This window comes from Rattus rattus, chromosome 7 (assembly GCF_011064425.1).
Source record: "Rattus rattus isolate New Zealand chromosome 7, Rrattus_CSIRO_v1, whole genome shotgun sequence".
NCBI lineage: Eukaryota > Metazoa > Chordata > Mammalia > Rodentia > Muridae > Rattus > Rattus rattus.
In genome coordinates, this window is record NC_046160.1 from 18,504,747 (window position 1) to 18,530,359 (window position 25,613).

The 25,613-nt window shown below is 45.8% G+C and overlaps 1 protein-coding gene across 1 annotated transcript in view; it reads right to left on the reverse strand.

The window, feature by feature from the left end:
• Nucleotides 1-22,929, reverse strand: part of Ttc27 (tetratricopeptide repeat domain 27) — a 144,343-nt gene extending 121,414 nt beyond the window's left edge. The window contains exons 1-5 of the mRNA XM_032908915.1: nucleotides 22,664-22,929; nucleotides 21,812-21,989; nucleotides 18,435-18,564; nucleotides 12,616-12,756; nucleotides 9,312-9,414 (exon numbers count right to left, since the gene is read on the reverse strand). Of these exons, the coding sequence (XP_032764806.1) occupies nucleotides 9,312-9,414; nucleotides 12,616-12,756; nucleotides 18,435-18,564; nucleotides 21,812-21,989; nucleotides 22,664-22,763 (652 nt within the window). The 5' untranslated portion in view covers nucleotides 22,764-22,929. The remainder of the gene's footprint in view (nucleotides 1-9,311; nucleotides 9,415-12,615; nucleotides 12,757-18,434; nucleotides 18,565-21,811; nucleotides 21,990-22,663) is intronic.
• Nucleotides 22,930-25,613: the final 2,684 nt, after the last annotated feature.

A 25,613-nucleotide genomic window follows, 5' to 3' on the forward strand; every position in this document is an offset into this window, starting at 1 on the left:
TTCTGCCTTGCCTCAGGAGACACATGGGCATGCAACAGGAAGTTCTCACTTTGAAAGCACCTCGGGACATTTCATTCACATTTATCCACAGCAAACCAACCCCTGCAAAGGCGGGACCTCATCATCCTGATTGCTTTAATGGAGGCTCTTTTCTTTCCTCTCCTTCATTCTGCCCATCATTCCTGAGTGTCTAGCCATTGCTGACAGATGTATAACCGTCTATGACCCTAGCATATTAGAAAGTGACACATATTATTACCACATACCTGAAATAAGCTTCAAAAAATCAAAGAACTAAAAAGTTAGAAAATACGTACAAGAAATTACAGAAAAGAACCAGACATGCTTCAGGGAGGACTATAGCACAGATCCCTAGAGATCACATGAAGTGCTAAGCTGGTGCAGGGCCTGGAGGAAGTCTGGAGTGAAGTCCTGGATCTACCTGAGTGAAGTGTGTTGTTGGCTTGGATAAAGCCATGTCCAGGGGAAGCCTCAGGCCATGGACTATTGGCAAAGCTGCACCCACATGGGCTCAAGAGAGGCAGCAAAGCTCTCAGTAGGAGTCAGAGAAAGTGTGAGCAAAGTGTCAGTGTGTGCAAAGGCTGCCCACTCCCTCCTCACTGATGTTTACAGCCTGTTTACAGCCGCAGACTGCTCACCTATAGAGATCTCCTACAGAGATTATTTACCCCTCCCCTGGGTCTGTACCTAATACAGGCTGAGATTCTGGGTTACTGAGTTAGAAAACTCCCGCCACATCACCACTTTTACTGTCCGTGTATCTGTGGTTTCACTGACCCCTAGTCAGAGTTCCAGGACCCGAGCCATGTCTAGATCTACCTGTAATGTCAGTTTGTGGGAAGTAGAGTAGAGTTTGTGGGATTCCAGGAACAAGCTGACCAACTAAATGGCGAATTAATGAGCTCTGGGCACACATGAGAGTCCCAAAGGAAAACACTCAGTTCTCCATGTGCATGCACAGGCAACCATGCAGATGTACACACACCAAACTCACATACAGATGGAAAAAAAATATATAAGCCAGAAAAGCAAAGCAAGGAGCGCATCAAAAGTGTAGAATTTTCTTAAATTTCAAAATTAAATGGGCAGAACAGAAACCCAGAAGGCAGATGCAGAGAACTGATGTAAACTAAAGAGAAGCAACAACAAGAACCAAGGTCTGGTGAGGAGGCACATGGGATAGACAACATGTGTGAAGATCAGGAAAGAGTAGACAGTTCACCAAAGTATGTGAAGATTCCCAGAGGTGGACAAAGCTATCCAAACTCAGAATCAGAAAGCCCAGTAAGTGCCTAGTGATACAAAGAACCTGAGTGTGACTGTGGCCACACAAAGCGCCACAGCACACAGGAGATAGGAAGTTGGCCCAGCAATTCAGACTGGAAGTCAGCCGGAGGGTTACATGACGGCACTGCCCCAACTCTGTTCAACCACGGGTCCCAAAGAGAGCCAAAAAAAGATTTCCAAGCAAAGGAAGGGGGAGCTCATCACCAAGACACCTTTGTTCAATGAGTAACTGCTAAGCTGTTTGACTTTTTCAGTTCTGCATGCACTCACGCTTAGTGTCGCTCTCTCTCCTCCTCCTCCTCCTCCTCCTCCTCCTCCTCCTCCTCCTCCTCCTCCTCTTCCTCCTCTTTCCTCTTCCTCCTCCTCCTCCTCCTCCTCCCTCTCTCCCCCCCTCCTCCTTCCTCCTCTCTCCCCTCCCTCCAGGAACAGAAAGAAAACACTGTCCCCCCAACAGGCAAAAGAAAAGGGTGGAGGACTGACCACAATCCCCAACTACAGGCCTGAACTTCCAAAAAGAGCACACCTGTCAGGCCTGGAAAGTGGGAAGGTGGCCCCTTTAAGCTACAGCTTTCAATGAGAGCTCAGGCATGGAACTATCTAGAACTTCTGATTCAAAGCAAAAGTTGCAAGGTCCTAAAACCATTCAAAGGGAAAACTGTGTAATGTTAGTTAAGCTACTGACAATGTAGAGAGCTTCCAAGGGTGAGGAGCAGAGAGAGAACAGATTACTCCCAAGGGCAGGCACCTTCCCACAAGAAATCGAGTCTCACAAGATAAAGCATGAGAAACACAAAGAAAAGTCTGCAGATGCGCTCTGCTCTACACCGAGATGCAGATTTACAAACAGTACACAGGAAAGAACACTCGAGATGTATCCAAACCAGCTGAGGTGGCTCGGGATAAAGGCACTTGAAGAAGGCTTTGAAGCTGGGAAGCCCAGGCCATCATTCTGTTGTCCCCTGTGGGACAGTGTTTTCTCTTCTGTTCCTGCGGAGTGAGTGTGCACAGGTTTATCTCAGTCAACTTGACTCTGTCAGAGGAGTCAGCTAGACAGGATGATTTCTACAGGGCCTTTCCAAATCAAAGATTTCGGACAAGGATATTGGTGCAGGAATGAAAAGGGAGACAGGCATGGAACCCTTGGGGAAGAACTAACAGGATTCAAGCTAGTCAACAGCTGAGTCAACTATAAAAAAGTATTTCAGCTCTGGTAGACTCTGGTAGGCTTAAATAAAAGAGGAGCACGATGATCCAATAGACGTACACTTATTATTAGTACTATGTAAGTTCTCTGTTGCAATTCATACTCATGACCTTCTAGACAAAAAGTCAACCCATACATTTAAAACACAAGCTAAATGCAAGATCTCTTCCCAAGAGATTTTTTTTAAAGCTGTCTTAAATGGTATATTTAATAACACTCATTCCAAAATATCAAAAAAAAAAAGTTATCACTGAATACATCAGTCTTTGGCTGTGAGAAGAGCCTAACCCCAGGGTCACACAGCTGTGGGGAGAAGACACTACAAAACTCACAAAATATTTTCACATGTTTCTTCTTAGACAGTGTCGTCAGGAGTTCAAATTGCAATGTTCCACCTCACGTACTCAATGCAATGAATTTTCAGTATCTGATCCAACAGCAAACTGCAGAACTGTGGTTCCATCAAGTCCAACATCCCAAAGAATGCCTGGTGCTGTGCTGAGGAACGTGTGTTTCATGATTCCGACCTATTCCTCCCATTAATGTGATATGCCCATGAGCTGGTGCTGATGTGCTGATAGGCTCTGTCATTCACTGAAGTAACATGCCTGGACACGGGTAAGAAGACCTCAGCTCTTCATAATACCCTCTCCCATGTCTCACAAGCTGCAAAATTCCTAACAATTGCTGGTGATCCTTCAAATATAATATCCCCCAGAACAAAATATTTTTAAATAAAATTATTGATGAAATATTACAGAGCACTTCAGACATAGCCAAAATGTGTAAGTCACCAATTTGTGACCAGATAAAGTGAAAAATGTTAATTATCCTAGAAAAACAACATAAAAATTCTCGGTTGCAGGGCAGAGCCCTGCTCGAATCCACTGCAGAAACACCATAGGCCACTGGGGGTATGAGTTACCTGCAGATGGATTTTCAACTATCTCAGTTAACCATTCCTGCTTTTCAACTGAATTTTAACTTCTAGAAATGTAAGTTCTAGAAAAAAAATATTCGGGTTCATAGGGGTTTTTTTAATTTTTAGAGTTTTTTCCTTAATAATGAAGGCTATTCCTTACAAAGATTAGTCTCTAAGATATATTACAGATGTAGCAATAAATACAGGTGTATTAATATGGAACATTATGGAAGAGGAATAAATGTAACTTTATCAAAATTACACCAAATTAGGTTTGCTTTAAAAAAAAAAAAAAAAACTCCTAATGCAACACCTGGCCTCCTTTTCAATAAGCAATTTTCCACAAAAGCATAGTGAAGTGTACGAAATTGTATAACAGCCTTTGGAGAATAATGCAACTGTCGTTTTATAAAATTCAATAGCGGACTGGGTTCTCCTAGCACTCACTTCCAAATGCCTTAGGAAAATCACCTTTGCTCCCTATCACTATCAATGACAGTCAATGCATCCTCCCTGGCTTTCAAACCTTTGTGCTGCTTCATGAACTACAAGACTACAGAGTAACCTCACTTCATTTCAAAAACATGTGATGGCATCAACCAGGAAAGACCAAGTTTACATAGTTCTCACATACAAAGACGGAGGACAACACACTGCCTACTGAACAGGTACTGTGTCCTCATTCCTCCGAGCCCCACCCCTTCCTCCACTCTGAAGGGAATGTCATCCCTAAGCAGCACCAGTGAGGAGACTGGAGGCCACACTCACAGTACTAATGTGGGATCTGCTGTCCCCAAACTTCTGCAGTGATTCCACTAACTCAGACGGACCTTTATGGAGGCAGAAGGCAGTTGTTCCCAGACCAACACCATGACTTCTCCCCCAGGTCTGCTAACTGAATACATAGGGGTCTGCTGCTGTCGGTCCATGTCACTCAGAGGCACTACTCGCTACTCTTCTCTAGGCACTGCTCTAAGTAGACACATGAAAGCCAAGTACTGAAAAAAAAAGGTAACTTGTTCAATTTTGTTACTTAAAAAAATATCATCAGGGTTAGGAACACTGGCTGCTCTTCCAAAGGACCCATTTTCAATCCCCAGTTCCCCTATGGTAGCTCAGTACCATCTAACTCCAGTTCTAAGGCATACAATGTCCTCTTCTGGCCTGTGAGGACACCTTACACGTGTGGGTCAGGCAAATACATATAGGCAAAATTCCCACAAATAAAAAGTAAAACAAAGGGGTTGGGGATTTAGCTCAGTGGTAGAGTGCTTGCCTAGCCCTTGCCTTGCAAGGCCCTGCGTTCGGTCCCCAGCTCCAAAAAAAAAGTAAAACAAACAAACAAAAAAAAAACTTTAAAGATAAATTGGATACCTGCAGGGAGACAAATAACCCTATTAAAAAATGGGTTCAGGGTTGGGATTTAGCTCAGTGGTAGAGCACTGTAGCGCAAGGCCCTGGGTTAGGTCCCCAGCTCTGAAAAAAAAGAAAAAAGAAAAAGAAAAGAAAAAAGAAAAAAATTAAAAAAAAATGGGGTTCAGAGCTAAACAAAGAATTCACAGCTGAGGAATGCCGAATGGCTGAGAAACACCTAAAGAAATGTTCAACATCTTTAGTCATCAGGGAAATGCAAATCAAAACAACCCTGAGATTTCACCTCACACCAGTGAGAATGGCTAAGATCAAAAACTCAGGTGACAGCAGATGCTAGCGAGGATGTGGAGAAAGAGGAACACTCCTCCATTGTTGGTGGGATTGCAGACTGGTACAACCATTCTGGAAATCAGTCTGGAGGTTCCTCAGAAAATTGGACATTAAACTACTGAGGACCCAGCTATACCTCTCTTGGGCATATACCCAAAAGATGCTAACATATAAAAAGACACCGTGCTCCACTATGTTCATGAAGCCTTATTTATAATAGCCAGAAGCTGGAAAGAATCCCAGATGCCCTTCAACAGAGGAATGGATACAGAAAATGTGGTACATCTACACAATGGAGTACTACTCAGCTATCAAAAACAATGACTTCATGAAATTCATAGGCAAATGGAGGGAACTGGAAAATATCATCCTGAGAGTGAAATGCAATCACAGAAAAACACACATGGTATGCACTCATTGTGGCTATTAAGCCCCAAATGCTCAAATTACCCTAGATGCACAAACACATGAAACTCAGACAGATGATCAAAATGTGAATGCTTCATTTCCTTCTTTAAAAGAACAAGAAATACCCTTGGCAGGAATAGGGAGGCAAAAGATTAAAACAGAGGCAGAAGGAACACCCATTCAGAGCCTGCCCACATGTGGCCATACATATACAGCCACCCAATTCAGACACAAAGATGAATGAAGATAAAAAAGAAGTGCAGGCTGACAGGAACAGATGTAGATCTCTCCTGAGAGACAAAGCCAGAATTCAGCAAATACATAGGCGAATGCCAGCAGCAAACCACTGAACTGAGAACAGGACCCCCATTGAAGGAATCAGAGAAAGGACTGGAAGAGCTTGAAGGGGCTCGAGACCCCATATGAACAACAATGCCAACCAACCAGAGCTTCCAGGGACTAAGGCACTACCCAAGACTATACATGGACTGGACCCTGGCTCCAACCTCATAGGTAGCAATGAATAGCCTAGTAAGAGCACCAGTGGAAGGGAAGCCTTGGTCTGCCAAGACTGAACCCCAGTGAACGTGATTGTTGGGGGAGGGTAATGGGGGGAGGATGGGAGGGAACATCCCATAGAAAGGGAGTGGGAAGGTTAGGGAGATGTTGACCGAAACCAGGAAAGGGAATAACAATCAAATGTAAATAAGAAATACTCAAGTTAATAAAGAAAAAATGGAAAAAAAAAAAATAAATAAATAAATAAATAAATTGGATACATTTGATATGTATTATTGTACAGAAAAGCAAATGAATTGGTTTTGGTTTGTTACTTTAAGGCAATAGCTCACTATGTTGTCCTAGTTAGGATAGAAATCTTGGGCTCAAGAGATTATCTTGTTTCAATCACTGGTCCAGCAGGTCCACACCACCATATTAATCAGCTATCTCAAGTCAGGTACAGGCTTCAGGGCAGAATAACTGTTGATAAACACAACACTTAATTAACCTCATGTGGGGGGCTGGAAAGATGGCTCAGTGGTTAAGAGCACCGACTGCTCTTCCTGAGGTCCTGAGTTCAAATCCCAGCAACCACATGGTGGCTCACAACCATCTGTAATGAGATCTGATGCCCTCTTCTGGTGTGTCTGAAGGCAGCTACAGTGAACTCATACAATAAAATAAAAATCTTAAAAAAAAAAAAAATTAACCTCGTGTGGTTTCATTCTTGGTTATCCCACATGCTGTCACTACCTAAAATCCTCAAAAAACAAAGACCTGGTACAAACATACAAATAAGCCGATTTTTATACTGACTGGATGTAATTCTTTGCTTTCCTTTTAAATAGTGTATATATGTCCATTTTATCTAAATTAGCAAATGCTTACAGATTTCTGTCCAAACTAAAACAAAAGTTGGGAAGTTAGTTTTAGCCAATCACCTAGCTGAGTGAAATTACTATGTATACTACAATCCTTCCCACTCTATGCTAGCCTACTTATTAATATCCAATAAACCCTTGAAGGTAACAGACTCCAAAAACAAATCCAGATTCCTGCAGGCGACTCATGCCGTCACTGTATGCTGCCTCATTTACAGACAGATCTCTGCGCCTCCACCAGAGCTATGGGAACCACCATTCCCTTGACTCCCTACTAAACACACCTGCACACACAGTCACATCCACACTATACTCAGAATATGAAAGATATAGGCCTTGGAACCAGGCTCAGCAAAATCAAATCCCAGCTTTGTAAATCAGAAATTCATTACCAACCTCAAGTACATGTGTATTCAAATACTCCTTCACACCTAGAGACTTGGTTTGGTAATTTTTTTATGATTTTATTTTTCATCTTAATTACACATACATGTGTGTGATTCTATGCACATCAAAGTAGATGTCTGTAGAGACCAGAAGGGAATACTGGCTCTCCTGGGAGCTGTCACCGGGTCCTGGAAACTGAGTTCAGACTGTCTGGAAGAGCACTGGGCATCTCTCCAGCCATATTTGGCAATGTTTGTAAGAAAAGCCATTCTACAAGCAAAGGGAGCATGAAAGCAAGTGACAGGTGCCCAACGTCCTCTCCTCGCAGGCTTTCCTAGGGAATGTGAGGGGTTGGCAGCAAGAGCAGCAGGGAGCCCTGGCAAATGTGTCTGCTTTGTGACTCTGGGAAATCTGCCTCTCCTTCATGCTTTAGGACATTTTCTGTTTAATGTTATAAACTACTAAAACAATAAGACAGATGCAAAAGTGCCTTCCACTGCCATCCTCAGTAAAACATGTTCTATCAAATGTCTTTAAAATTAAGCTTTTCTCTGATTCTTCAAAGGAAAAGAATAATTTCCTAATCCTAAATTTATCTCAGTTTACTCCAGCTCTAGTTAACCCTTTTAAAAATGATAATAAATGAAGTTTATATTTGTTTCCAATAAAATTTCTCATACTAAAAAAAAGGAAGAAAATATTAAAATTGCTTTATGTAATTTGTGATGAAAATAATAGTAACCTACCTGGGCATGGTAGCACACAAGCCATTTAATTCCAGTACTTTAATTCCATTACTCAGAAGGCAGAAGAGGGCAGATCTCTAGTCTGAGACCAGCCTGGTCTATGTAGTGAGACCCTTTCTATAGACGGATGGATGGACGGGCAGACGGACAGCTAGATGGACGATAATGATCTACCTAGAATACTTCTGTCTGAGCAGGTAATAAAGACAAAACTGATCATCCTTTTTGTTTTTTAAGGACAAGGTCATAGCCAGGGGATGGTGGTGCACACCTTTGATCTCGGCACTTAGGAAGGAGAGGCAGAGGGAGCTCTGTGAGTTCAAGGCAGCCTGGCCTACAGAGTGAGTTCCAGGCCAGCCAGGGCTACACAGAGAAAGTCTGTCTCAGGGAAGAGGTGGGAGGGGAGACAGGGTCTGACTATATAAAACACTATGCAGAACAAGCTGCTCTTGAACTCACAGAGCTCTCCCTGCCTTTGTGTATCAAGTGCTGGAACTAAAGGTGTGACCACCATGCCTGGCGCTATGTCTTTTTAAAACTCAAAATGCCAAAAAAGGTGAGCAAGAGATGTTGCTATGAGCAAAGCACCCACCTACACCTGTGAGACCCTGGCCTTGGCCTTCAATACACAGAAAACAGGGTTGGGGATTTAGCTCAGTGCTAGAGTGTTTGTCTAGCAAGCGCAAGGCCCTGGGTTCGGCCCCCAGCTCCAAAAAAAAGAAAAAGAAAAAAAAAAAAAAAACACACAGAAAACAAGAAGAAGGGATTTAGGACTCGGCACCTGGTAATTCATGACGGAACCCATCCAGAAGAAAAAGAAACAAGTTGAAACAGGAAGCCATAATTATTAGTCAAAAGATATAGTCAAGTGAAAACCCTCAGACAGGAATTAAAATGGGATACCTGCATATCAAACAAACATCTTCTACATGGACAGGGCAGCCGGCACCTATAATGCCTACTGAAGCAGGAGGATTATGAGTTTGAGGCCAACCTAGAAAAAAAACAGTGAACTCTAGGCCAGCCAGGTCTACACAGCAAAACCTGTCTCAAAAACACACGAGCAGCTAGAGATGCTCACTGTGGGAGCCGGGCAGCCTGAGTTTGACTCCCAGATGCCACAAAAGGTGAGATAGGAGTGTCGACTGCAAAGCTGTCCTCTGACCTCCATGAACACGTCACATGCACACACGTGTCTGCACACATATACAATGAGAAGTGAGTAAGGAACTTTTCAATCTGCTACATACCTTGATCAATACAGTTTTCAGCAAGAGCGAAAAGCTGCGGTGACCGCTCCTCCAGCAACTGTTGGTGAATATTCACATATCTCAAAGTCCACCACGGCAAGCTCTAGAACAAAGCACTACATAAGCGGAAATAAGGAACACCTGGGGAAAACTTTACAGTAACTGAGACTAATTTCTGGAATATTTTTACACTCAAGAAACGTATTCCTTGATAAGCGTGATCATCCATGATGTTATCAACAGTATCAAAACCTGCAGCATGTCCTCGTTAGCCATAGGCTTTCTGAGGTACTGCAGACTTATCACCACCCTTAAAATGACTATGACAAGCATCCTTCTCTGCCTCGGCACTCCATTCCCCTCACAACCCAGGCACCAACAACACAGGGTACCCACGGAGCACAGGCAGCATTTTCTTTATTCACTCCTATTTGTTTGTGCTTGACCAATACCTCTTCCTTAAGACAACAAGGGCCAGGGAGACGGCACGACAGGTAAGAGCAGTTGCTGCACGGACATGAGGACCCTCAGGGTCAACTCATCATCACACACACACACACACACACACACACACACACACACTCTCTCTCTCTCTCTCTCTCTCTCTCTCTCTCTCTCTCTCTCACAGGAAAGAGAGAATCAGAGAGATAGAAAGGAGAGGAGGAGGAAGGGGAGGAGGAGGGAGGAAGGCAAAGAAGAAGACAATGAAGACGGTGACAGAATAAGAAGCCCTAACAGTATAACTGATTCGCATCTGCACCCTCATTACTGGGGGTGGTGGGTGGGACAAATGGATGCCTGGATCCTACTAGCCAACCTAGTCAAATCACTAAGCCAGACTCAGTGAGACTGTGTCTCAAAAATTAAATGGAAAAGCCAGGCACATTTAAGAAGGCAGGTGGGTCTCTGAGTTTAAGTCCAGCCTGCTCTATGTAATGAATTCCAAGACATATAGGGCTACATAGACAGACCCTGTCTCAAAAGCCAAAACGAAAAACAAAATTAAATGGAAAACAATGAAGGAAAACACCAAACGCTAACACAGACACAGACACAGACACACACACTTACAAAGGCACTGTGCATACTCCATCTAACACAGTCTCTGTCCACTGCCCCATCCTCACCTTTCTCTAGAAAAGGTCATAACAAAGGTTAGTAATCTCTATGTTCTTCTGTATGTACTCATGCCTATATTATATAGGTACAAGTCATAATACATATTTTAAAGGGGTTACTAAAATACTAAGAATGAGTATATTCTGGGACATCTAAATTAATCAGTCATGGATCCCACCTCAAAAAAAAAAAAAACACCTGTTATCCTGATTTATGTTACATGACTTGGTAAGAAACTAATTTTCCTACTTTAGTAGCAAGATTTAGTTATCAAAACATTTTTTTACTTGAACTTAGTATCTCATCTGATTAAGGAGTGTCTTTCACATAAACCTAGTATAACAGATCTGAACTCTTGGGAGGCTGAAACAGAAGGATCAAACTTCAAGGCCAGCCTGGGCTACACAGTGAGTTCCAGGCCTGCTGGACAACTTAGAGAGAGGGCTGGAGGAACAGAAGAGCCCTTGCCTAACTCGCTCCAGGCGAGTTACTTCTCAGGTAACTCTTTACCATTTAGGAGAGAAACAGTATTATAGCATCACTGAGAGAATCACAAAGAGGCTGAAGGGATCGTGAATCGCTTAGGAGTGTTTGCTGCTCTCACAGAGCGCTCAAGCTTGGTTCCCACACCCATATCAGGAGACCTACAGCCTCAGATAAATCCCAGATCCAAAGGGACTCAAGGCCTCTGGCCTCCTGCAGCCTGTGCACTCACCTGCACGCTCCACACAGAGACACACATACACATAATTAAAAACAAAGTAAACTTATAAAAAGAGAGGCTACTGTAAATCATCATCCCACTAAAGGGGGTGGGGTTTGGAGAGTGAGCTCCAAAATTAAGAGAACTAGCGGCTCTTCCAAAGGGCCTGGGTTGGACTCCCGGCACCACATGGTGTCTAAGAACCTTCAGGCCAGGCTCTGCAGGTACCACACATGCATGTGAAGCACACTAACATGGAGCATGTGAAATCCTGAGTGAATGTGTATTTTCTGACATGGACACGGCCATGTCAGGGACTCTAGTGCCTTAGAGCTAATGGACAATGGCAAGGCCGTCTCCATATGAGGCTCAGAGAAATGACAAAGCCTTCCCAGGTCCAGGTGGGGTTGCTGACACTGCGTACAAAAAACATCCACGGTGGCTTTCTCCTGCGCTTCCACAGCCGGGTTTAGAACCTGAAGACTGCTCCCCTGCAGAGACTGCTCCTACTGACATCAGCTAAGCCTACCTCCTTGTTCAGCTGTGTTCAATAACCCTGACTCCTTGCTCAGCTGCACATAACAAATACACAGCTTCTAAAGTGCTGCAGCTTCCCAGCAGAGACTGACTATCCCAACTTTTCTGCCCCTACGTGTGTACTCCAATCTCAGGGATCCAGCACAATAGTCATACACGAGGTACCGACATAAACAGACAAAATACCCATATTCATTTTAAAAAAGTAATTTTTAGTTGGTCTTCAGTTTTTGAAGACGGGGTATCTCTGTATGGTTTTAGCTGTCCTGAACTCACTCTGTAGACCAGGCTGGCCTCAAACCCAGAGAAGCACCTGCCTTTGTCTCCTGAGTGCTGAGAAGGCGTATGCCATGCCCAGCCACAAAGCTTTATTGGAACTCATACTGGAACTGCACTGGCCGCCCCAGTGAAGCCAAGCATTCACCATGGGGACCACACACTCCACAGCTGGCAACCTCTCCATAGAGCTCTGCAAGGGCCTATGAACCTCCTGAGTGACTGACTGACTGTCCTCACTGCTGTGTATGAGACCTGAAGAAAGCACACAGAAGACACTCAACAAAGGCTCTACTACATCCAGCACAAAGAACCAGGAGCCATGACTTCAGGCTCCTTCCATTCTCACTGACATTGAGTGTCATAGCTCAGATTTCTAACAGAGCACAAATGGTGCTTTTGAGGCTTTAGTTAAGACCCAACAAATGGACACTCACACTCACATACACGCGCACACTCTCGCTCTCTCTTTCTCCTAGTAAAGAAGGATCTCGGTACAATCTCATCTTATACAGATTAATCTCACGATATTTTTTCTTATTTTCAGGAAGACTTTTAAAATAAAGATACAGAAAACAAAATATACTGAGACCCAGGCAGCATCAGTCCGGTGTTCACAGGCACAAGGGGACCTGTGTGGAACGCCCACAGACCCTTCCCTTGCCTTACCTGGAGAGCTGTTAATTTATGTCTGATGTTCACCAGGATAATGCGTGCTATTAGCAGCAGTATGGGCTTTGAAGTGAGGCTGTAGACTGATTCACCATCTAGAATGAGGAGAGCCATAATACTAGCGTCCAGTCCTTTGACCTGAAAAAGATGTGTAAGGCTTGTCCAACTTAAGAAACTACTCAGTTATACGTCATAATAAATACAGATATTTCAATTAATTCAGGCTTAAAATGAGACCGTTCATTAATTACATAGGAAGAAACACTATACATCATCACAGCCTTACAAATGTCACTAGAGACCTATGAACCCATGCTGCCCTGTCAGTCAGCCACACAAATGAGAAACAGAAACTCAACCAAAACGTTAAAAAAAAAAAGAATTGACTGAGTAGATGGGGCATCAATAATTCTAAATACTCCAGAGGCTGAGGCAAGAAGGCTGCTTGAGTCTAGAAGTTTAAATAGGTGGACGTCACAAGACAGGGCAAGAATGGAAGTCATGTGAGGGGCCCTTCCCAGGCAGACTTCACTTCAGATTATTTCAGATTACTCATTACAACTGGCTACTGATGTTTACACGCCTCCACAGAAAAATATGCTTTTGCCACATGAGGCCTGCCAGCCATATGCAGTTTGCCCCAGTGAGAGTACACATTACTTATGTGACTCTTTATTTACTTATTTATTTTTATTTTGCGTACATTGGTATTTTGCTTGCATACATCTATGTGAGGGTGTGAAACCCCTGGAGCTGGACTTACAGGCAGTTGTGAGGGGTCATGTGGATTCTGGGAACTGAACCCAAGTCCTCTGGGAGAGCAGCCAGTGCTCTTAACTGCTGAGCCACCTCTCCAGCCTCTATGTGACTCTTCTTAACCCTCAGAGTATAAACTGTCTGATGCACTAAATAAAGCAGGCTACTGCACAACGGTCCACCCCATTCACTGGCTCCACTCTCCCAGTCCCATGGCCTCCAAGCAATAAACAGGTGAATGTATGTGCTTAGGTCCAGGGCCCTGCTCTACACTTGTCAAAAGAAGTCATGGCAAAGGTTGAGATCTTAAGCAAACCCCTAAAATAAAAAAAAAGGTTGATGGCAACAAACAACAAAGGAAAACCCTGTGGAAAAAAAAAGGAGAAGGAGGAGGGAAAAGGAAGGGGAGGGAAGGAAGGAAAAGGGAAGGAAGGAAGGGGAGGGAAGGGAGGAGGAGGGGAAGGGAGGAAGGAGGAGAAAGGGAGGGAGGGAAGGGGAGGGAGGGAAGGAGGGGAGGAGGAGGGAGGGGGAGGGAGGGGGAAGGGGAGGGGAAGGGAGGGAGGAGGAAGGGGAGGGAGGGGAGGAGGGGAGGGAGGGAGGAGGGGAGGGGAAGGAGGGAGGGAGGGAGGGGAAGGGAGGGAAGGAAGGGAAGGGAGGGAGGGAGGGGAAGGGAGGGGAGGGAGGGGAGGAAGGGAGGAGGGAGGGAAGGAGGGAGGAAGGAAGGAGGGGGGAGGGGAGGAAGGGGAGGGAAGGGGAGGAGGGAGGGGGGAGGAAGGGAGGGAGGGAGGAGGAAGGGAGGAGGGAGGGGAGGAAGGGAGGGAGGGGAGGAAGGGAGGGAGGGGAAGGAGGGAGGAGGGGAGGAAGGGAGGAGGGAGGGGAGGGAGGGGAGGGAGGGAGGGAAGGAGGGGAGGAAGGGAAGGAAGGGAGGGAAGGGGGGGGGGGGAGGGAGGGAGGGAGGGGGGGGGGGGGGAGGAGGGGAGGAGGGGAGGGAGGAGGGGGGGGAGGGAGAGAGGGGGGGGAGGGGGGGAAGGGAAGGGGGGGGGAAGGAGAGGAAGGAAGGGAGGGAAGGGAGGAAGGGAGGAAGGGAGGAAGGAAGGAGGGAGGGGAGGAAGGGAGGAAGGAAGGGAGGGAGGAAGGGAGGGAAGGGAGGGAGGGAGGGAGGAAGGAAGGAGGGAAGGGAGGAAGGAAGGAAGGGCGGGAGGAAGGAAGGGAGGCAGGGAGGAGGGGAGGAAGGGAGGGAGGGGAAAGGAGGGAAAGGGAAAGGGGGAGGGAGGGGAGGAGGAGGGAGGAGGAGGAGGGAGGAAAGGGAGGAGGGAGGGAGGGAAGGGGGAGGAAGGGAGGGAGGGAAGGGGGAGGGAGGGAGGGAGGAGGGAGGAAGGGAGGGAGGGAGGGGGAAGGGAGGAAGGGAGGGGGGAGGAAGGGGGAGGGGGAGGGGAAGGAAGGGGAGGGAAGGAGGAGAAGGAAGGGAAGGGAGGGAGGAAAGGAGGAGGAAGGGAGGAGGAGGGAGGAAGGGGAAGGGAGGGGAGGGAGGGAAGGGAGGGAGGAGGAGGAGGGAGGAAGGGAGGAAGGGAGGAAGGGAAGGGGAGGAAGGGAGGAAGGGAGGAAGGGAAGGGAGGAGGGAGGAGGGGAGGAGGAGGAGGGAGGAGGGAGGAAGGGAAGGGGGAAGGAGGGAGGAAGGGAGGGAGGAAGGGAAGGGGGAAGGGAGGGAGGAGGGAGGAAAGGGGAAGGGAGGGAGGGAAGGGAGGGAGGGAGGAAAAAAGGGAGGGGAGGGAGGGAAGGAGGAAGGAGAAGGGAGGGAGGAAGGGAAGGGAAGGGAAGGGGAGGGAGGAAAGGGAAGGGAAGGAGGAGGGAAGGAGGAAGGGGGAGGAAAAAGGAGGAAGGAAGGGAGGGGGGGAAAGGAAGGAGGGAAGGAAGGAGGGAGGAGGGGAGGGAGGAAAGGGAGGGAGGGAGGAGGGAAGGGGGAGGGAAGGAGGGGAGGGAGGAAAGGGGGAGGAGGGAGGAGGGAGGGGAAGGGAGGGAAGGAGGGAGGGAGGGAGGAGGAGGAGGAGAAGGAGGGAGGGGGGAAGGGAGAGGGAGGGAGGAGGGAGGGGGAGGAGGGAGGGAGGAGGAAGGGAAGGGGGGAGGAGGGAGGGAAGGGAGGAGGAGGAGGGAGGAGGAGGAAGGAGGGAGGGGAGGAAGGGAGGAAGGGGAAGGGGAGGGAGGAGGGGAAGGAAGGGAGGAAGGAGGAGGGAGGGAGGAAGGGGAGGGGAGGGAGGGAGGGAAGGAGGGAGAAAAGGAAGGGAGGGGAGGAAGGGAAGGGGAGGAGCAGGGGAGGATCGGGAGAAAAACTTGAACAGAGCACTACATTTACACTTCTCAGAATTCCACTTCAGTAAGAAGTCCACACCGGGTACACTGGCACATCCACTCAATCCCAGCACTCAGGAGGCAGAAGCAGGCAGAGCCCTGTGACCATGAGGCCAGTCTGATCTACAGAATGAGTTCCAGGATGGCCAGGACTACACAGTGAGAGCCCGTCTCAAACCAAGAAGTAACCCTACATGAACAGCATTTGATATATAGGATATAATTACATTTCACTTAGGATTCACTCCATGGCAAAGGTTATTATGTAGCCCATCCCTACTCCCTAATTTCCATCAATGAAAATTACACATCAGTGAGCAGACCAAAAACTACAATGAACAGAAGCCCACCCCACCCCCAAGGGGAATGCTCAGGGCTGAGGAGAGGGCCCAGTTGGTAAAGTACTTTCTGCACAATATAAGGATATAAGCTCAGATCCCCAGCACCCACCTAAAGCAAAAAAGAAAACACCTAAGGCAGGGGGAAGCAGCCGTATGCCCAGTGCTGAGGACCCTGAGATAGGAGGACATCTGTAACTTCCTGCTCAGTCATTTTAGTCAAACCAATGAGCTCCAGAGAAAGAGTGACTCAAAAACCAGGTGAAAAGGGCTGCAGCGATGGCCCAGCAGTGAAAAGCACTTGCTGTGCCTGCACAGGACCTGGGCTTGGCCCCCACCACACAGATCACGTCTCACAGCCATCTGTCACTGCAGTTTCAAGGAATTCAGCAACCTCTCCTGACCTCAGACAGCATGCATCTGATACACACACGTCCATGCAGGCAAAACACTCCTACACAAAAATAAAAACAAATTCTTAGAAAGGAGAATAAAAAATTATAAGGAAGAAATAGTAAAGGAAGATAATTCAATGTCTTGATAACACAGGCATGCACATACACACAAACACACACGCGCGCACACAACATAAGTAAAAATATATTTTTTAGAAAGTGAGGAAACAGATCCATAAAAGTCAAAACAGGCGTGACGGTGTATGCAAGTAATCCCAGCTCTCTAGGAGCCTGCGGCAGAGCGGTGGCATAAGCCCAGGAATTCAGGATTAACACCAGCTACAGCAACACAGCAAAACCCAGCGGGGGGAAACTAAAGAACAACTCAAGAATTAAATGGCTAACCCGTGCTCCTCAAACCACACTGGGACTCAGGTGGCTAACCTGTGCTCCTCACATCAGACTGGGACTCAGGTGGCTAACCTGTGCGCCTCACATCAGACTGGGACTCAGGTGGCTAGCCTGTGCTCCTCACATCAGACTGGGACTCAGGTGGCTAACCTGTGCTCCTCACATCAGACTGGGACTCAGGTGGCTAACCTGTGCTCCTCACATCAGACTGGGACTCAGGTGGCTAACCTGTGCTCCTCACATCAGACTGGGACTCAGGTGGCTAACCTGTGCTCCTCACATCAGACTGGGACTCAGGTGGCTAACCTGTGCTCCTCACATCAGACTGGGACTCAGGTGGCTAGCCTGTGCTCCTCACATCAGACTGGGACTCAGGTGGCTAGCCTGTGCTCCTCACATCAGACTGGGACTCAGGTGGCTAACCTGTGCTCCTCACATCAGACTGGGACTCAGGTAGCTAGCCTGTGCTCCTCAAACCACACTGGAACTCAGATGGCTAACCTGTGCTCCTCACATTAGGCTGGAGCTCCTGGCTTACCCATGCATATTTCCTAAGGTCCAAGTCACTCTGGAGAAGTGCAGGAAGATGTCACACATGCCTTTATGAGGAAGAATCTTCACCACACTCACCGTGAGTGAGGGAGATGAGAAATATGTTCTGTTCTAGCACAAATTTCAGATCACTGTCTTCTATCTAAAATCCCTAGACACAAATAACAAGCAAGCAGTTTAACAGAGTAACAAAAGTCAGACAAAACAGCCATCATAACATTGCCCTTGACAGCAATTCCGGGGCTGGGTCCAAAGGAGGGAGTCAGAAGATGCTTTCAGGATGACATAGGGCCTTCTAATGCAGTACTCCCAGGCTTTCTGAGATCAGAGCACAAGGATGGGATCAGAAGTGGGAGTTTAACTCAGTGGCAGAGTATTTACCTAACCTGCTGAGCCATGAGGTCAAATCCCAGTACCACTGAAACAGAAAAGAGGACACTGCTGTTTGAAAAACTCAAACAGAGGAGGCTGCAAACCCACCAGAAGAGAGGGGACGGGACCTCGCCAGCCTCGGGCCCATAACCTCTGAATCAAGATAGAAATCGAGACCTAGGGAAAGCCAGAGGCTCTGCTCTGTGACGGTGATCATGTCTACTCTATCAATGAGGTGCTCAGTGCAAAGGAGACATATTCTTTGTGTGTATGCATGCAAATGTACATGCACGTGATGAACATGTGCTATGATGTGTGCATGTATATTCATGTGAGTTGACATGTATGTGTGGAGGTCAGGAGATCAATGAACAAGCATTCTTAGTAATAGTTTGGGCAAACCACAAAGTCACCTCTTTTCTACCTACCGGTAACTCCAATTTTTCTGTTGTTGGTTTTTGTTTTGTCTTGTTTTTTTTCAAGACAGGATTTCTCCGCATGGCCCTGGCCATCCTGGAACTCACTCTGTAGACTAGACTAGCCTCCAATTCAGAGCTCCATCTGCCTCTGCCTCCACCACTGCCTAGCTGTTAACTCTCCTACTTAGAACACTTGACTCTACATATACCATCTCCAAGAAGAATACCTCACTGAACTTCTCAAGCAGAACAGACGGCAAGAAATCCTGAGGGTGCAAGTCGACAAGAGGTCCAGTCCAGTTACTCTGAACAAAAAGCTGCAAGCTGCTCACGCCAAGTAGGAATACCAGCTGCTGTCTACAAACAAGAATGGTAAATGGCTTAGTTAAGGTTTGACTTAAAAAAAAAACAAAAACAAAAACAAAAAAATCCACCAAGAGCAAGTTGGATAGGCAAGGGTTTATTTATTTCAGCTTACAACCTTCAGGTCATACTCTATCAGTGAAAAAAATCATGACAAAGAGCTGAAGGTAAAAACTAAAGCAGAGACCATGGAAGAAGGCTGCTTACTTGCTTGTTCTCCATGGCTTTCCTCAGCCTTTCTAATGCTACTCAGAACTATCCACCCGGGCTGGAGAGATGGCTCAGAGGTTAAGAGCGCCGACTGCTTTTCTAGAGGTTCTGAGTTCAACTCCCAACAACCACATGGTGGCTCACAACCATCTGTAAAGAGATCCGATGCCCTCTTCTGGTGTGTCTGAAGACAGCTACACTGTACATATAATAAATGAATAAATCTTTAAAAAAAAAAAAAAAAAAAAAAGAACTATTCACCCATGGATGAGACTGCCCACGGTGAGCTGGGGCCTCCCATAGCAATCATTAATCAAGGAAATGCCCTATAGACTTGCTTACACCAATCTTACTGAGGTGTTTTCTCAACTAAGATTCCCTGTCTTGGGCTGGAGCAATGCACAGTGGTTAAGAGCACTGACTGCTCTTCCAGAGGTCCTGAGTTCAATTCCCAGCAACCACATGGTGGCTCACAGTTATGGGATCCGATGCCCTCTTCTGGTGTGTCTGAAGATAGATACAGTGTACTCATATAAATAAGTAAAGAAATCTTAAAAAAAAAAAAAAAAAAGATTCCCTGTTCTCGGTTACATCAAGTGTGTCAAGGTGACTGAAACCAACCAGCACAGGAAATAAACAACTACTGACCACCATCACCATGTGCCCTCGTGCATACTACTGAATTTCAGTTTAACTGAGGGAAAAAAAAAATCAAGTAATAGCTGAGACTATCCTAATGTTTTACAATTTATATCTTCAATAGCCAATAAATCCATTAGCCACATGTAGCGTTTAAAGTGAATCTTGTCTAGAGCTATAGGGGTGGCTCAGCAGTTAAAAGCACTAACTGCCTTTCCCAAGGATCTGAGTTTATTTCCAGCACCCATCTGGCTGCTAACAACTGCCTATAACCCCATTTCCAGAGAATCACTGCTCTCTTCTGACCTCCACATACACTGCATAGGCAAAATACCCATATAAATAAAGTAAAAGTAAATCAATCTTAAGTTAACATAAATGTGAATCTAATATAACTTAAACATACAATGTGGTCTCTAGTCACAGATTCCATATTTCAAGTGCTCAATAGCCAGGTATGAATAGTGGCTACTATACTGACAAGAGACACAGAATATCCCCAGCATCCAAATACTCTCTTGGAAAGTGCACCCTAAAACAGGGCAAACAAAGGGCCTCTTCTCAAACTACAACTCTGGTCCACCTATGAATTAATGCATTTGTGTCGCGTGCAAAGGAAGGAAAGGAAGAGAGGGGATGAGAATGGGCACCACAAGGCTAACTTCACACAGGACAAACACATCAGCCAGCCAACAGGGATCAAGAAGAAAGCCAGGCCTGATGCTGAAGCCTGCAATCCCCACTGGAGGCTGAGGCACGAGGATCACAAGTTCAAAGCCACCCTGGACAACTTAGTAAGACCCTGCCTCAAAATAAAAAGCATAAAAAAGGGCCAGGGATACAGCTCAGTGGTAGAATGTGTGTCTAGTAAGTGAGAAGCTGGAGGCTCAACTCCAGTAACAAAAGAAGAAAAGAAGGAGAAGGAGAAGGAGAAGAGAAGGAGAAGGAGAAGGAGAAGGAGAAGGAGAAAGAAGGAAGAAGAAAGAAGAAGAAGAAGGAGAAGGAGAAGAAGAAGAAGAAGAAGAAGAAGAAGAAGAAGAAGAAGAAGAAGAAGAAGAAGAAGAAGAAGAAGAAGAAATAAGAAGAAGGTGAAGAAGTAATACCTATAGTTCCCAAATTTGGGAAGCTACAACAAAAAGATTATGCATTAGAAGCCAGCCTGAAGTTTTTTACTGCAAGCTTCCGGCCCAATGAGTAATACAGCAAGACACAGTCACAAACAACAACAAAACCAAGAATGACACTAGCAAAAATTAGAAAAACTGAGACAGAATTGTATTGGCTTGGAAAAAAACAGTAACATCATCGCCAAACTACTTACGACTATGAGTTATGTCTTTATTTATTTTTACAACACAACCTCAACAGGTACTTGGTTTATTCGTCGAAGGACTATATGAAACGAGTCTGCAAACATCAGGATAGAATGAAACTGTATGCACTCTAAATGGTTAAGAATTTTGGACAGCTGAGAAGGGGAAGGCTAACAAACATACGGCAATGAGACAGAGGCCTCCAGAAGGCTGAGAGTTGACTCATGTGTAGACATCCTAACGGAAGAATGGTAACTGAGGGATCTATGACAAACACATGGAGTTCCCTGATATCTCTAGAGATATCGACCCGAAACACAGTAAACGTAAATGCAAGCATCTCTCAGGAACCTAGAAACAGCAAGATCCAAGGTACAGCTACACGTTTAAGAAAATGAACTGCCCCCTTTAAGGTGCATGCCTCTCATCCCAGCCTGTGAGAGACAGAGGACATAGAACTCTGGGCGTTTGAGGCCAGCCTGGTCTAGAGTGAGTTCTAGGCCAAGGCTACATAGTGAGACCCTGTCTCAAATCAAAACGGAAAAAAAAAAAAAAAACAGCAAGCAACATCAAAGGAAACAAGCTGATAGCTAATACTTATCAGACATAAGCATTGGGACATTTAGCAGTGACCACCAAGGACATGTCATTCTTGTACAAAACTCACTTCGATCCTACACCACTCTCCTTTTCCATTCTAGAAGATTTTCTGGACCAGAGACCTTACGGAGACTACTTGGCATATCGTGAGTCCAGGTATTTCAACAACTACTAGATACCAGTGCCTTCCAGTGTCAAGATGCCACAAAAGTATTCAATATTTATTTATTTATTTGAAGTATATGAGTGTTTTGCCTAGGTGTATACATACATACTACACATGTACTTAGTGCCCACGGGTGTCAGAAGAGGGTGTTGGATCTCCTAGAACTAGAGTTATACAGTGGTGAGCCACCAAGTGGATGCTGAGAATTGAACTTGGGTCCTCTGAAATAGCAGTAAGTGCTCTTAACCTCTAAACCACATCTCCAGCCCCCACCCAATGTGTTTCTCTGTAGAAATTTCAAATAAAATTCTACCTTTCAATTTCTTCCAAATCTGTAGAGCAATCCAGGAAATTCACTATCTGCTTCTCCAGGTAGCTGTCAATCTTTTCTTCCGCAATCATTATTGAATTTAAAATATTCTGTGTTGTTGAATGCAGGAACAAGGCCTCATAGCTCCCTTCTAACAGCAATTCTAAGAAAACTCCGATATCTGTAATATAAAAAGTGAGTTCAGTAATGCAAGAGATTTTAAGTGTAAACGATAATCCATTACATAAACATTTTAATATGCAAAAAGATATTAACAGAATAGTGGCTGCACACTCTCATTCTGCCAACAAACATCATCTCTCCTACAATTACACGATACCTAGAAAGGCTATAAGCAGCAGGTGGTGGTGGTGGTGGTGGTGGTAGTGATAGTGGTGGTGCTGGTGCTGGTGCTGGTGCTGGTGCTGGTGGCGGTGGCGGTGGCGGTGGTGGTAGGCATATTACCCTTCTTCAGGAAATTCACAAACATTCTAAGTGACACAGGAAAGCTTTCCTTCCTACTTTCAATATTCTCCCCCACGAAGCCAACCCAAACACATCGGTTCTCTCATGATCCCCTCATATTTCCCCAGGCACATGTTGGCCTCGACATTTTTACAACACTGGTTTGTTTGCCTGCTTGTTTGCTTCCTGCTAAACTCTCTTTTACTCGTCAGTTCTAAATTTAAAAATCAGCTCAAGTCTGTCTTTCGGAAACTTTTGCCAGACTACCAGATCTCAGACCATCAAGCGAAACTTCCTCCCTCCTGACACCTCCTAAGTATCCAGGGCTGGCATCCTTTGTCCTCACAGCTCTGGCACTAGCCTAACTCCGCGAAGGTACAGCTCTCTCACCTGAACCACAGATGCCCTCCTGTTTCCATAACAGCCGCTCTGCCTCCGTGGAGAAGCCCCTCAGAAGCGCCAGCTCCGGCGTCCACATCATCCCCGGCATCGCTGCACCAGATACAGTGTCCCACGAGGGAGGAGAAGAGCGAAAGAGGAAGGGTCCAAAGTCGCCGGCGTCTAGTCACGACAAATAGAGTAAAGACACTCACAAGCCTAGAGTCCCATGTGAGGATGCATGTACATGGAGGCCGACATGACAGCAGCGCAGGGAATCCTGGGAAAACAAACACACGCTTCCTTCTATACGACCAATCAGGAACTCGGTTGTGAGCATGCGCAGAGCATAACTCGCCGCTAGCGGCGTCCAGGTAGTGGAAATGAATTGAGTGGTTCCATGTGTGTGATCCTAGTGGCCAAGGGTTGTTTCTAGGAGAGATGAGTGAAGACAAATCCGCTTGAGAATATGCGACTACGTGAGGCAAAACTAAGCCCTTGGAGGTTAATACACCGAGGCTTTTATCTCAACAGACGGGGAGCAGACTGCAGAAGTTGCTTCTAGTGGAGCCCTTGAGCCCCAGGCTAAAACTTACTTCCTCGGCGTAGGCTATTCTCTGGATGATTCGAAGTGCAAGAAAACCAAGCTGGAAGTATAATCTTAGCACTGAGGAGGATGGGGCAGGATGGTTGCAGCTTCAAGGCCAGCCTGAGTTTCACCCTTAATGCCAAGCCAGCCTACTCTAAGCCTCTAGAAGATTGCTTACCCTCCTCTAGCCTTCCAGGCACGAGACACGTAAATGGTACACAAACATACCTGCAAGCAAAATGCACGTAAAAAACACATACACATAAAGTTAAAAAAAAAACAGTGGCGGTGCACACCTTTAATTCCAGCACTCCGGAACAAAGGCAGGCAGATCCCTGAGTTCAAGACCAGCCTGCTACACAGAGCTAGTTCCAGGACAGCCAAGGCTACAGAGACCTTAATCTTGAAAAACCAAAGAAGAAAAGGGAAAGAAAGGTCTGATTTTGATACTGTCATCACATAAACCTGAAAAGAACCTAAAAGTTTCTGCAATTCAGTCGCTAGAACCCAGAACACTTTGCTGAAGTGGAAAAAAAAAAAAACTACAAGAAAATATATCCTCCCACCAGTGTGGCAGTTGCTGGGCAGGAGGTTTGCTATTTGCCTCTTATTTTAAAGAGGATAAATGTTTTCTTTCTCATTCTGCTTCACTGTGAAAAAACAACAGCAGCCGGTCCAGCCCAAGGTACGATTAAGACAGTACTGGGTACTGTCCTTCACCTGACATTATCCAACACCCTCCTGTGCTCCTAGACATGTCTAGTGAGAAGAAACATGTAAGTCTTTTGACTAAGATCCAGGAATAGAGATGGGCGAGTTACAATATTACATGACACAACATTCTTATCCTGAGATATGAAAATGTCACGAATTTTTGGTAGGGTCTCACTAAGTAACTTTTGCTGTCCTGGAATGTGTTATGTAGACCAGACTGGCCTCACAGTGACAGAGATCTGCCTGTTGGGAGCGCTGGAGTACTGAAGCACAGAGATTGAAGAGTGGTTTGTCACCAAACCCAGCTTCAGAACTTTTTTTGGTTGGTTGGTTGGTTTGGCTTTTCTTTAAAAAAAATTACTTATTTAGTGACAGTGAGTACAGATGGTTGTGAGCCACCATGTGAATGCTAGGAATGCTAGGAATTGAACTCAGGGTCTCTGGGACAGCAGTCAGTGCTCTTAACCGCTGAGCCATCTCTCCAGCCCTGGTTTGGTTGTTTTTGTTGTTGTTGTTGTTGTTGTTTTTGTTTTGTTTTGTTTTCCGGAGCTGGGGACTGAACCCAGGGCCTTGCACTTGCTAGGAAAGCACTCTACCACTGAGCTAAATCCCCAACCCCGGTTGTTTTTTTTTTTTTAAGATGGGGTTTCTCTATATAGCCCTGGCTCTAATGGAACTCACTCTGTAGACCAGGCTAGCCTCAAATTCATAGATACTTCTTTTTTTTTTTTCTTTTTTCTTTTTTTCAGAGCTGGGGACTGAACCCAGGGCCTTGCGCTCGCTAGGCAAGGGCTCTACCACTGAGCTAAATCCCCAACCCCTCATAGATACTTCTAACTCCTCATCAGTGCTGGGATTAAAGGTATGGCACTGCTTGGCTCTTCTTTATAACTTTTAACTATAGATAATCTCATGAATTCCGAACACCAGAGCTTGGCCCCTAGTCTTGAGTTTTACAAAAAAAATATCCATCCATGGTTGTATAAATATTCAACCCAGAGTGATACCAAAATGTTATTCATTTATTTTTAATTAATTTTTTACACTTTTTATTGATACTCTGTGAGTTTTACATCATACACCACAGTCCTGCTCATCTCTCCACCCCCTCGTATCTGCCCTTTAAACCTTGTAACCTCACCCCAAAATAAAACACACACACACACACACACACACACACACACACACACACAACAACAACAACAACAAAAACAAAGGAAAGCATAGAAAACCTCTCATCGTGGAAGCCGTAGTGTGTCAGTGTGTCTCACAGTACACCACAGTCCACACATCTTCACTTGCAAATGTTCATTGCGATGACTCATTGGTCTGGTTCAAGATCTTTGGCTTCCCTGACATCAGTATTCCATCAATACTGAATACTTATCAGGACTCCTCCTGACTATCCTGCTGTTGCCCTTTGACACGGAAACCCTGCAGCTTTAGTACAGCAGGACTGGCCCTTTCATGCCTCCCAACCATCCACAAATGATAGAGATGTGGGGGTAGGCCAATTCAGAGCGCTGGATCTGGGCCTCAGTGGTAGCTGAGTTGGTCAGCCTGCTGTCACTACTTCTCCACTCCACCAGGGCGAGCTCTCCAGCACAGCTCCAGCTAGGCTGCTCAATGCTGCCATGGATAGCAGGCAAAGTCAGCTCT